We start from the raw sequence: 12,725 nt of genomic DNA, 5'->3' as shown, positions 1-12,725 counted from the left end.
AATATGATTCAGGGCCCACCAATTTCAAGCATTTATTTGTTTATTTTTACATAAATTGGGTTTCGGCTCATTATTAAACCCACAAAAACTGGATTTCAAAAAATACTCTGGAGAAATCTGACTTTTTTCCCATTCTTCTTATTCTGTGGTTTATTGGTGATTGGCCCTACTATGCACTACAGCCACCACCCAGTCTGGAGTGTAGGTCAGGATGTTTCATTTATTTATTTATTCTTCTGTCTAGGTTTTAAAAGACTTGCATGTTTTAAACTAATTTCCCCTAGTTGTCATCTAAACTCAAGGCATCTGTGCAGGCTCCCATGATGTCTAATTGGTTCCATTCAACTGTCTCAGTTCAATATGGAGAAGACTTCAGACTTGACAACTATCTAGAAGACCATCATCGATCCCCTCCATAGTCTGGGTAAACCACAGAAGTTCATAGCTAAGGAGGCTAGCTGCTCGCAGAGCACGGTGTCCAAACAGAACAATGGGAAGTGTGTCAGGAAAAGATGCTCCAGCTAAAGAGATCAGCGGATCATCAAAAGAACAAGATTTTAGAACCTGCAGATATCCAGAAAGGGTGGAATGAGGTGGAGGAACATCTTCAAAAACCAGCAAATTCAGACGCATTCAGAAAATGGGCTGCAGCTGTCTGGCTCATGGAGTCAAGACACTTCTGAGCCAATGGAGGAAACATCTCAACTGGACCAATGAGAAGAAGGACTGGACTGTTGACCTGTGGTCCAAGATCCTGTTTTCTGATGAAAGTAAAGTATCTTTAATTTGGGAATGAAGGTCCAACAGTTTAGAGGAAGATTGGTGAGGGGCAGAACCCAACTTGTTGGAAGTAAAATGTGAAATCGTCATGATTTGTGCTGAAATGTCCAGCCCTGGTGTTGGTAAACTCTATTTTCTCCAATCCAAAATCACTACAACAGTCTAGCAGAATGTTCTAGAGGACTTCATGATTCCTTCTGCTCAGGGTCTGGATGGAGATGCAGATTTCAGATTCCAGAGGGACCTGGACCCTGAACCTAAAAATGAAGTTTTGAAGATGGACAAATCATTTTGAAAACACTTTATTTTGATGTAATCATAATCTTTGTCTTTTTGAAAAAACTGAGTAGTAAATGGTGATGTCTCCATAGTATTCTAATTTTCTGAAATCCTGTTTTCGTGAGTTTTATGAGAAGAAACCAAAATTTATGTAAAAATAAACAACTACTTGAAATTAATAAAACAGTGGTCCTTGAATCTATATTCTATGAAAGATTTTTTTTTTTAAATTTGGAAATTAATACACTTTTTCATGGTGTTTTAAATTTTGGGTTATATATTATTCATTTACACAGTCATTTTGTTTAATTTATTTACAAAAAAGTGGAAGCACTTTGAGAAAAAACAACTGAACCGAATCCAATAAAATGTTTTGATGAGTTTTCTTCTTTTACTTTGAAAATCTCATCAAATGTTAAGTCGTTCCAGATGAGATGGAAACTGATAGTTATGAAGGCCAGCTCTTTGCTGGATCGAGTAAAAAGTTTAGAAACATTTGTAAATGAGCTGCAACACAAGTGTACGAAAGTGTTAGTCAGAGGAAGTCATGATGAACTCTTTCCAGTAACAACTCCTATCTATCCAGGGATTTTGTCACTGTTAGATTTCCATGGTGAATAATCTTTTGTCAGTAATTAACAGTGTAAGGACTCTGTTTTCCGTAATCCCTTTAGCATGCAGGTTTCAAACCAGACTTTTCATAAATCACTGTCCTGAGGACTATTTAGACAAATTTAGCTGAGTTGAATGTTGTATTTCACAATGTTCAGATATTATTGTCATGTATTCTAACCTATAACTCTAATGTAAAGAAATAAAAACTGTTATTTTTCCAGTATACTTTCAAAAACATTTCAGGCAGTTTTAGTTTTAGTTTTTAGTGCTTTGACACTAAATTTATAATAAAACAATCTGTTTCTTTTGGGTTGCAATAAAAACAACATTACAAAATGACAACAGCAACAACTTACTGCAAGAAAAAGCATTTTTATTACAATCAAAATAGAAAATATAGAAGCAATGTTGGCATCATTTCAGCTTTTCACAGCACAAAAAAGTACCACAGACAAACCAGTTTAATATGAATATGAATATTATGAGAATTCATACATCAATCGATTCATCTAGAAAGAACAAAAAGTGAACTGCAAGCAGTCACCGTTTATAAATAGTTTAGAAATACCTGATGTGCAGCTAAATAAAAAAAATTAAAATAAAAATGTTTTATTTTAAATACGACGAAAATATCAAATCAACTTCTTCATTACCATACAGATCATGTTTATTCTCATTTTTCTACTTCTGCGTCTCCCAAATTAGAATATTTTGACATGAAGGAATAAACAAACCTAAATTTTTGGGGGTGCAAAAGTGACAAGACAACTTTTTTTCTGCATGTTCTATTCACTGTAATTGCATTCATACACATAATTATGTTTTAATTTGCTTTGTCTCCACCACTTTGGCATAACATTAAAAATGAAAGAGCTAAAAAAAAAATAAAGTTGTGGTCTCCATCCCATCATTTCTGAATCTTAACTTTCTTTAACTCTAATACTTAATGAATTAAAAAGAGAAAAACAAATTATAAGATTTTTGTTGTTTTGGTGAAAATTTAACAATAAAAGATTTGTTTTTGTGTCTAGCATAGTGTCTCTTTCTGGTTACATATTATAACCTCTTTGAATTTGATATCAGTTGTCATTCCTCCTCTAAAGGTGTGTTCTTTTGATCTTTATATTCCAAATATACACAAATATGTAAAACAAACAAAAAAAGGTGCTTCATTCAGAGTAGTGAGTCAGGACGGGTGCAGAGTCAACGTAAACCTGCATCAGCACCTAAACAACCAGACCAGCGTGACTGATGCTCATCTGTGGATTTGTGTTCTTTCAAGTCTAAAATAGTTCTGATCCTGGCAGTGAAACGAGTGTCCTCTCACCTCTGGCTCCATTCAGGACTAAGACAACTTGTTTGAAGTGTTCATGTGCTTAACGTGTAAACATCGGCGAAGCCAATCGGAGGCTTTAGATTCCCGGGTGTCGAATCGAATACAAACACAAATACACACACCTGAGATGCCTTTGCTCTGATCCAAGTTTCAGCCTCCCTCCCAGAGGGAGTCATCTTGTTTTTTTGTTTGTTTTTTTGGCAGTGCTAAGTCGGATTTTGGTTCTCCTTTGAGGATGAGCAAAATCGTTTCTGTTATTTTGAACATTAAAATACATTAAAATAAAAGATTTAATAAACATAGACTGTACAGCTGATAAATACTGTTTAAACTGTTCAGATGGCGTTTTCACTCACTAAACTTTATGAACTGCGCTATAATATTAGGATTCAGTAAATATGCTTGATATTCTGAGCTGTGAATAACTGCAGACGAGCACAGATAAAGCCTTCAAGATTATGGATATTTAACATAAAAACTTCACCATTCTAGTCATGAAACTGAGTGTGATCACCAACTGAAGCAGCTTTTGTTCAAAACAAACTGTCTCGACAGCCTGGATAATAAATTTGACAGCAATAACACTTCCAACCGGAGCGCTAAATTCTGATTTTAAGCTCAAAATGTGTAATAAGTGCACAAACACTTTCAACAAGGATGATACTAAAAGGACTGACGATAGTCAAGGCAGCTAATTGTAAACATTTTCTCCTCCTGACACTCAGATAATGCCGACTCTTCAGCCTGTGAATGCTGAATCTGGACATGCTCCATGGACGGGCAGACGGAGGATCTCTGGAATGACACAGAATTCCTGGGAAATCTTGTGATTTTATATTCAAATTCAGCAGGGCTGTGTTTATGGTGCACTTCCCATGATGCCTTCAAACCACCTCTTCAGCTCATAAAGTCTCAGAGTACTTGAAATAATTTAATCTTTAAATTTAAGGTAAATCATGAAATTATATCCTAAGGCTGCAAAGCAGAGTTTGTAGGCACATTTGTAAAGGCAAAAACAAATGGCTGAAATGCTGCCTGGCTGCAAGAACTGCTTCCAAAATTCACAAAATTAAATCTCAATTCGATTTTAGGTTTATTTGGGTTTTTTTTCAGGGTTTTGTCATTTTAAAGTTTTGCTTTTGTTTTTTTCATATTCCTGCATTAGAAGCTCATTTTTAAGATAACTGTCATCATAAAGGACTTTGTCTGCTTTCTTGTTAACATTCCACATGTTTATTTTATACGTTTTTGCCAAATTTAAAAAGTTTAAGTCTTTGTTCTTCTGTGAGATTTTTTTAAGGATACAATGAAACTATTTAAAGACCCAGTCTGATGAAAATTCTGTTTTGGGTGTTTTAATGTTGTGGTTGTGAGGGGTTGTAAGCTAGCAGTAGAACATGTCAACAGATGGATGACAGGAAATGGGGGCGGGGTTACTCTAATGATCTCCTGTTGCTATGCAGAAACTGTGTCCTAAAAAAATAAATTTTTATTTTGTTTTTTACTAAAAATGGCCTAATTGTAATCAAAAGCCCACTGCAAATGCTTTTACAAAAGATTCAAAGATGATTAGAGTGGGTCTTTTAAAAAAAAGTCAGTTTGATGTTTTTAGTTTTAGTGCTGAACTCAGCAGGTTTTTGGAAGAAACCTTAATGTTAAAAGTAGAATTTCGAAGACTTTATGAGCTGACAAAGGTCACCTGAATGCAGCGGCAGTTTTATTCTCATGAGGGCCCATGGCGAGCACTCTCCCACCCTGAAAGCCTCCAGATGAAGCAACCCCTGAATTAGCTTGAACCAAAAAGCAGTCCAACCCCAGGAGTCGCCTCACACGAGGTCAACACTGATGTCACCTGGCGGTCTGGACCTGAGACGGCGTGGCGGCATAGAGGTACTTCCAAATGGCGTAGTAATGCACGGCTGCTCCCATGGCAACAAACAGGTGCCAAATGGCGTGAGCGAACGGAACAATGCCGTCACTTTTGAAGAAGATCATACCAAGGCAGTAGCAGGCTCCGCCGACCAGCAGCTCGCACAACCCCGACTGCTCTGACTGGAGGAGACGCATCGAGTTAATATGGAGCAGTTTTTACTACAATTAAAAAAAAAAAAAAAAGATCCATCTTACCATTGAGAAGATGACCAGGGCAGGAAACAGCCCCATCACCGTGTAGCAGATCAACTCCATGAGCTTGTACCTGAAAATAAAATCTATCAGAAAAAAATGCTTGCCAACTAAAATCCAAGAAAATGTTTTAAAAAAATTATTTCATGTGTATGATGAAACAACATTTCATCCTCAAAGTGAGATCAAATACATTTTCCTTAATAACATGTTTTTTAAATCCTACGCTATAATGTAAAAATATGTAAAGCAAGGGTGTCAAACTCATTTTGGTTCAGGGGTCAGATTCAAACCATCTGATCTCAAATAGGCCGGACCAGTAACATAATAGCAAAATAGTCTCAACCAACCTAGTATCCAAATCACTTATTTCATTGTTTGTGTTTTTTTTTTTTTTTCTCTTGTTAGGCTGGTCTTGCGTTTCCTTTGCTCCCCCTAGTGGCGTAATTGCCCATTGCAGTCATTTCTTTATTGACAAAACTCGCAACAGGAATAGACTAGAAACTTGCTTTTTTCTATATTTTTTTCTCTTCGTTACTAGGCTGGATTAGGACCGTATGTTTGACACCCCTGATGTAAAGTAATAAAGTTAGAAAAATACCTAAAATGTTCCTTTGAAAGTACAATCAGAACTTAAAAATGACTCAGGAAAATACTTTTTTGTGAAAAAGGGAGCGCACATGAATTTTCCCTGATAAAATACTTTAAATATTGTAGTAAAAAAACTCAGTGTAATATTTATGTTTTGTAAACGCCGGCACACTGTAAAAAATACTCTTTTTTTTAACTTACAGTCTGTATGGTCATTTTAAAGCAACATTAACCTGTAATTAGATTAGATAAAACAGGCTTATAATTATAAGAGTTATTTTAGCTATCAGCAAAAACAAAGAAAATAACTTTTTGAATATGTAGGAGTGCTGATATGTTTTCCAAGCTGCATTTTGAAGGTACACCAGATTTTCCTGTGTGGCTTCCACTGTTTTCCCTCATGCAGAGGTGTTTGTCTTTCCGTACTGCATCTCCCCTCTATGTATAAAGCGCAAAATGTGAGACAAAAGCAAAACTAAAATGTTTTCAGAGAAGATTTAGGCTGTAGAAGTAGTTTAAAGATGTGTTTGGATGTGAAAGAAAGTAAATCAGTCATACACAGGATGTTCTTGTAGTATTAAAAGCATCAGATTATCACAAAAAACCAAGAAAATGTCACTTGGCAGACTTAGAAGTGTGAAACTGGAGCAAACCTCTCATGAAAGAAGAAAACGTAGTTGGTTCCAAAAGACGCCTTGACCCACACCAGCCAGCGCATGTGGCATGCCCATGGCCCCAGCTCCCGCAGGTTCAACCTACACATGAAGGTGGAGCTGTAATCAGAGCTGCAGCATGGATGGAGGCTAGTTACCCACTTAAGAGGCTGTTTACCAGGGAGCGTAGGAAGCAGCAATGAAGAAGTAGATGACCATCCTGTCACACATGTGGAAACATTGCTCCACAGACCTGCAGAAAGCGTCTGTGTTTAACACAAAAAGGCATTTGATTTAGAATGTGTCAGCTGGGTTTGTGGGTACCGTAGATGGCTCTTCTTCCAGGCCACAGTGTGGAACAGGGTGGAGATGATGAAGAGCGAGCTGAGCCCCGCCCCATACACCCAGGCTGACAGTCGCTCCCACTGGTCCTCCGACCAGAAATGCAACAGCAAGCTGCCGAGCAGGCTGGGGATTATCCACAACTGAAAGATGTCACATCAGGAGTGAGATCAGAGAGGCAAGCGGCTGCAGCCTGGACTGCAAAAACATTTTCAAAATCCTTCTGGCATGTTCATTTCCTTTATCATTATTGATTATTTTTCCCTGAGTGGAGCACTTCATCTGTGATGCATGCTTAAGTGCACACTCACCGCATGCGTCGCACAGTTGGCTGCATGCTCGTATTCCGTGGGCTGGTATCTCTTGTTAGAAGGAACGCGTTTGTTCATAAATCTGAAACACAAAAATGAGTCCAAATCCAGCATCTTAACCCCAAAAATCTGAAGTGATAGATAGAGTTTGTTCATAGTTTGTTCCTATAGTTTGTCTACATACTAAGTGAACTGATAACATGTCAAAATCATGCAAATGCAGGTCTGAACATGTGCAGCAACTTCTGGTCCTGAAGTTCTTGTTATACGGGTAATGAGATAGAAACGTTTGTTGCAACCTTTTTACTTCTTGCTTCCTACAACAAATAGGATGAGATTTGATTCTCAAAATATTTTTTTCATGAAATTAAACTGAGCAGAATTTGTCAACACAGTTTTTAAGCTGACTGTACTACACATTCACTCCTATAACATATATGGCTGTTTTTTAAATGTGCTGGTTGTTCCCATTGAATCAGGGATGCAGACACAGTTAGGGTACTGGTAATGGGTTAGAAGGAAAGCAATCGGACACTACACTCCATTGGAGGCCAGGATCTAGTGCACACTCCATAAAACCCCCCTCCCCCAGGGACAGGGCTGCAGGGCCCTCCATTACAGTGAAGTCAAATTTAAATGTATATATGTGTGCGGGGCTGTTAGATAGTCATGGGGGTAAGGGTTTCAATGGGTAAGGTTGTAATTAGTGATAATTGGACAGAGGAAAAGACTGGTTAGGGTTAGGATCCTACTCCCCGTTGTTAGCCAGAACCCATGGGGTTTAGGGTCTCCAAAAGGGAACCGGTCCATGTCCTGAGGGTTGGGGACCCCTGATCAGCATTTGCATTGTTTCCCAGTACCGTTTTGTAGCCCCCAAGTTGGGGACCCCTGATTTAATAATAATAATAATAATGGATTGGATTTATCTGCGCTTTTCCAGACGCTCAAAGCGCTTACATTGTATATCCATTATTCATTCACACCTCATTCATACTTGGTGACGGTAAGCTACTATTGTAGCCACAGCTGCCCTGGGGCAGGCTGACAGAGGCGTGGCTGCCAGTATGCGCCAACAGCCCCTCTGACCATCACCGGAACATTCATACGCATTCACACACCAGTGGAGGCACACTGGAGGCAAGTAGGGTTAAGTGCCTTGCCCAAGGACACAACGACACTTGGCTGGCGGGAGCCAGAATCGAACCGCCTATCCTTCGATCATTGGCCGACCCGCTCTACCACCTGAGCCACTGCCGCCCTGATGATACGCCTTGATATGAACAATCAGCATATCAAAAAACGACAAGTTGGGGACGTCCAAAATGTCAAAAAGTGGCACAGAGGGGGCCCAAACCATACGTCCATGTATGATGAGTTGACAGTGAGAATGTTGTACCACTGATTTGGGTTTTCTCAAGAATGTTGTTTTTGTGCATTTTTTTATTTGAAATGAATTGCTATAAAAATGTGGAGTTGGTTTGGCAGGTTTGATTGTAAGAGAATGTCACTTTCTTTCCACGTTTGCTGTGCTGAAGGGAGCTTAGCCATGACTGAAGACCTCTAGGGAGTCTGTTTTTGACAGTCAGGGTGAACTGTGTTTTTCGTAGGGTGTGAAAACTCAATTTCTCAACATTTTCCGCTCCAGCCTGAACAAACAGCGGAACAAACATAGAAAAGAATTCTTTTTTTTTTTTTTTTTGCACATCATTTCTACAGTGGGCTCACTAATATGCTAAGAATCGACTGTATTCCATCTCTGTTTACATCATGATGTCTTGAACACTAAAGTGAAATCTGGACACCTGGAACAAAGTTAGATCCTCGTCTCAATCATACTCACAAGATTAACTAATTAGAAAATCCTGGTATTAAAAGGAAGAAGCCAATTTAACACAAAGACGAGTTTAAGTTTTCAAGAAATCAGGGATTTTTTTAAATGAATTGATGGTAAAACATTATGTTTGTGCACGCAAGCTGCAGTAAACCAGTTAAGTTCTAATAATCACATCATTTCTTTTCAGAGCTGCTCATAAAATATAACTTCTCCATTCATCCTTGCTTAGCAGCTCCAGATTATGCCTCAACTTGTTGTCAAGGCAACTGTTGCTGAGCAACAATCAGCAACCATCCAGAGGCTTCTGGAGGATTTCTTTCATGTGTACAGTGATGCTTGGATGTTCACGCACAGACGAAACACATACGTGCACGGCAGTCTAAATCGGGGACTCTAAACATAGAACAGATTGAACAAGCGCTGGTGAGGAATACATAATAGCTCAGGATGTAGCTCTGCATACATCAGTGATGTCACTGTTGTCATGGAAACTGCCGAGCAGGGATTGTCTTTTTTTTGACAACGGAAAACTCCTTCTCTGATTCTGTTTTGCTTCTGCAGCTGCTTCATCTCCTCCAGGATTAAATGAAAATGGACAAAAGGATGACTTCATACATCCACACATAAACCACAACAATGACTCTCTACTTTAAGGCTGCATCTTGTAGAGCTTGATTGCATAAGAGACCTAGATTTGGTCCTGTCTGTGCCTGTTCTTCAAATGCAAACAGTCATGTCAAGATCTAGTCAAGAAAACCAGAATGAAATATGCACTAATTTTTTTCAAAATTGAAGCAGAAAAGAAAAAAATCAATATGTTTTTGAACAGATCCTTCAATTAGACCCTTTGTGGGTCCTCGTAATTTTTACACACTCAATAAAAAGCTCCTCTCTCTGAATAAGTCCTGTACTTTGTCATTGCTACAGGAATCCTGTGATAATAGGAGGCAAAAGACACAAAAGAGAGGTCTCACCATGTCTTTGAACTTTCCTCTGTGTTGTCTCTCACCTAACAGCTGTTTTTAGAGTGACACTCTTTCAGAGCTATTAATTCCATCGGCCTCAGCCCAGAAACTCACTGCCCTGCCCCAAATAAAAGACTTCCTGTGTCCAACAGCAGCTTCTCTCCGTCTGTCTGTCTGAATGAGTGACTCTCCTTTTGGAGTGAGAGCGTGCGCCGGTCCCTGGCCTGGCAGGTCATTAATGGCTTTCTGCTAACTGTTGGGCTAAAGGCCAAGCTTAGAGACACAAGATGGACAGGGAGGAGACCACTAGTGGGGAGATTGTGATGACTGTCACAGTGTGAATGGAAAGACCAGATAAATACACAAAGACATTTAAGATAAATTGACTTTAGTTTTCCCTTCAACAGTGAACTTAAATCTCAGATTTGTTTTTACTGTAAACTAAATGTTTTAGACTACTGGTTGTAACCACATCAATGTTCATCAGTATGTAGTTTTTAATTGTTTACATTTATTTTATGAATATTTTGCTATACAATATATTACAGTCTTGTTTTTTGGAATAAAGAAAAACATTAAAGACCCACTCAGATGAAAATTGTGTTTTTAACTTTTTCTAATGATGGAGGACATAAAGAAAAATTAAAAAAATTAAGATTTAAATGGCATTTCTGAGTATTTATTCATTTAAATTGTTGTGAATCAGGAGCAGATGGAAAAAAGTTGCCACGTTAAGTCTATGGCGGGCCACAAGCTCCACTCTGATACATCTATTTGCAGAGTAATAGATCCATTTACGTCTTTTTTTTCCTCACCTGAGTTGGTATCCAGCTCAAATCTGTAAGTCTCGATACCGGTACGCCTACAACTCAGAGGTGAATTTCTAATGGACTACTGTCACTCTGCAGAAATTATGTCTCAGAAAATAACAGATTTTTTTTTTTTTTTTGGCTAAAAATGACATAATCGTTATTAAAAAGTGGGATTTTAAACACACTCACACATTTCTACTTTTGCAATTATCAATCTTATGCAGTACAAGCCTGCACTCATCATACATTTCATATATTTTTAAGATTCCTCGCCCTGCTTCCTCCCCGACCTTCTTGAAAGTAAAAAAACTGTATCAGTTGTGGTCAGTTATTCAATTAATATTTTCCTCCCCTTCTTACTGTGCACTTATTTATTACAATAACACAATTACTAACCTTTATCCCTTTTGTTTTATGGCATATGTTCCTGTGCTCTCTCATGGTTACTAATATCTCCTTATTGTCCTTTTTGTTTTGTTTTGCTTTCTGTTGTCTCATTTCTGCAGCCACTAACTTATCCTCTTGTTCAATAACAGATATGCTGTTATTTGTGTTTATCTGTCTCTTTCTCGTTCTCTCAGAATCCACACGGAAATTGCAGATAATCATTCTTCCTGAGTATGGTCCAGCAACAGGTTTCTTTTAAAACTTTCATTTAGTTAGTTTTCCTCTCCATTGTTGCTTATTCAATAAAGCAAAACTCCTTCCATATAATCTGTTTGTCACTTATATAGGCCTTTAGAAATAATAAAGCTGAACTAGATTAACCGTAAAAAATCATCTTGTTAGATTTGTTTCTAGTCTTTTGTATAGATTTAAACAGAATGTATTAAATCTAAATTTCACTCTAAATGTATATATCTTCTTTTTTTTCATTCCATTTTGCTGCACTGTGCAATGACTATAGTAGCATTTATTTTGAAAATTCTCCTTGTTTAAAAAAAAAAAAAAAAAAAAAACACCTTTCAGTGTGAACAAAGAAAAAAAAAACAGATAGTTGGTGTGAAAACAAAAAGAACAAAAATAAATCTCTGGGAAATGTTAATATATTTAAAATAGTATTAGGGATACGTCAAATTAAGAATCAAAAATGTGTCTGCAGGAATATGTAGCTATACGCTCTTTAAAAAATTAAATTAACATTTTTTTTACATTTTCACTCATTTTGATTCAAAGGAAATCAAAGAACAAATGGTATTCCAAGTATCAACTCTAAAAATAAGGTTTTGCAGTACATTGATGATGCAGCCAAAATGTATACATAAAGATGTGTGATCAACTAATTAATTATTTTGATCAATCAGTTTTTGCAGAAAACGTATGAAACGAGTTTTCATTCAAGCTAGAGGACTAGAGGAAGTGTTGTTTTGTCTGGCTGTATCTGCACATCAGCAGTTAGAAACAATCTTGTCTGCTAAAGCAAATGTACGGAGGCCTGGGCATGACATTAGCAAAAATAAGTAAAACATTCTCTCAAATTAGCACTTTGTGAGCATAAAACACATTCGTGCTCACAAAATGGTAATCAAATGCTAATTTGAGCAGAAATTAGCATTTTATGAGCACAAGTTAGCATTTTCCATACAAATACGTCCATACAAAAATTCCAATTTGTATGGCAAGGCAAGTTTATTTGTATAGCACATTTCATGTACAAAGACAATTCAAAGTACTTTAAAATCAAAGTGCTTTCCATAAAAAATACTAACTTGTGTGCAAAAAATGCTAACTTATGCACAAAAAAATGCTATGGACAAAATGATAACTTTTGTGCACAAAATGTTAACTTGTGAGCATGAAATGTGAAAAAAGTAAAAAGGCTCGTCTGTTGTCACAAAATAGCTTTTTTGAGCACACAAAAAACTAAAGCAAATGCTCATTTGTGGCCACAAATTAGTATTTTGTGTGCGCAAGTCAGCACTTTGTGAGCACAAATTAGCATTTTCTGCACACAAACTCTAGCTTGCATAGACAAAAAAACTTATTTGTGTGTTAAAATGTGGGGAAAAAATGCTAATTTGTGGTCACAAAATAGCAATTTGTGCTAACAAAATAGTAATTTATGCAGACAAAATGCTAAAAT

At 37.3% G+C, this 12,725-nt stretch overlaps 1 protein-coding gene across 2 annotated transcripts in view; it reads right to left on the bottom strand.

Moving 5' to 3' along the window:
- Window positions 1–2,030: 2,030 nt before the first annotated feature.
- The window catches only part of LOC112137511 (monocyte to macrophage differentiation factor 2), an 11,246-nt gene continuing 551 nt past the window's right edge, over window positions 2,031–12,725 (bottom strand). The window contains exons 2-7 of one of the 2 annotated variants that reach the window (XM_024259865.2): window positions 7,032–7,113; window positions 6,703–6,863; window positions 6,557–6,631; window positions 6,379–6,480; window positions 5,138–5,207; window positions 2,031–5,062 (exon numbers count right to left, since the gene is read on the bottom strand). In XM_024259865.2, the coding sequence (XP_024115633.1) occupies window positions 4,859–5,062; window positions 5,138–5,207; window positions 6,379–6,480; window positions 6,557–6,631; window positions 6,703–6,863; window positions 7,032–7,113 (694 nt within the window). In that variant the 3' untranslated portion in view covers window positions 2,031–4,858. Of the gene's footprint in view, window positions 5,063–5,137; window positions 5,208–6,378; window positions 6,481–6,556; window positions 6,632–6,702; window positions 6,864–7,031; window positions 7,941–12,725 lie in introns of those variants that run through there. The other variant, XM_024259864.2, reaches the window with a different exon arrangement.

Source organism: Oryzias melastigma, linkage group LG1, assembly GCF_002922805.2.
Source record: "Oryzias melastigma strain HK-1 linkage group LG1, ASM292280v2, whole genome shotgun sequence".
NCBI classification, from domain to species: domain Eukaryota; kingdom Metazoa; phylum Chordata; class Actinopteri; order Beloniformes; family Adrianichthyidae; genus Oryzias; species Oryzias melastigma.
Note: the sequence above shows the minus strand (reverse complement) of the source record. Positions and strands in the feature narration are given on the sequence as shown.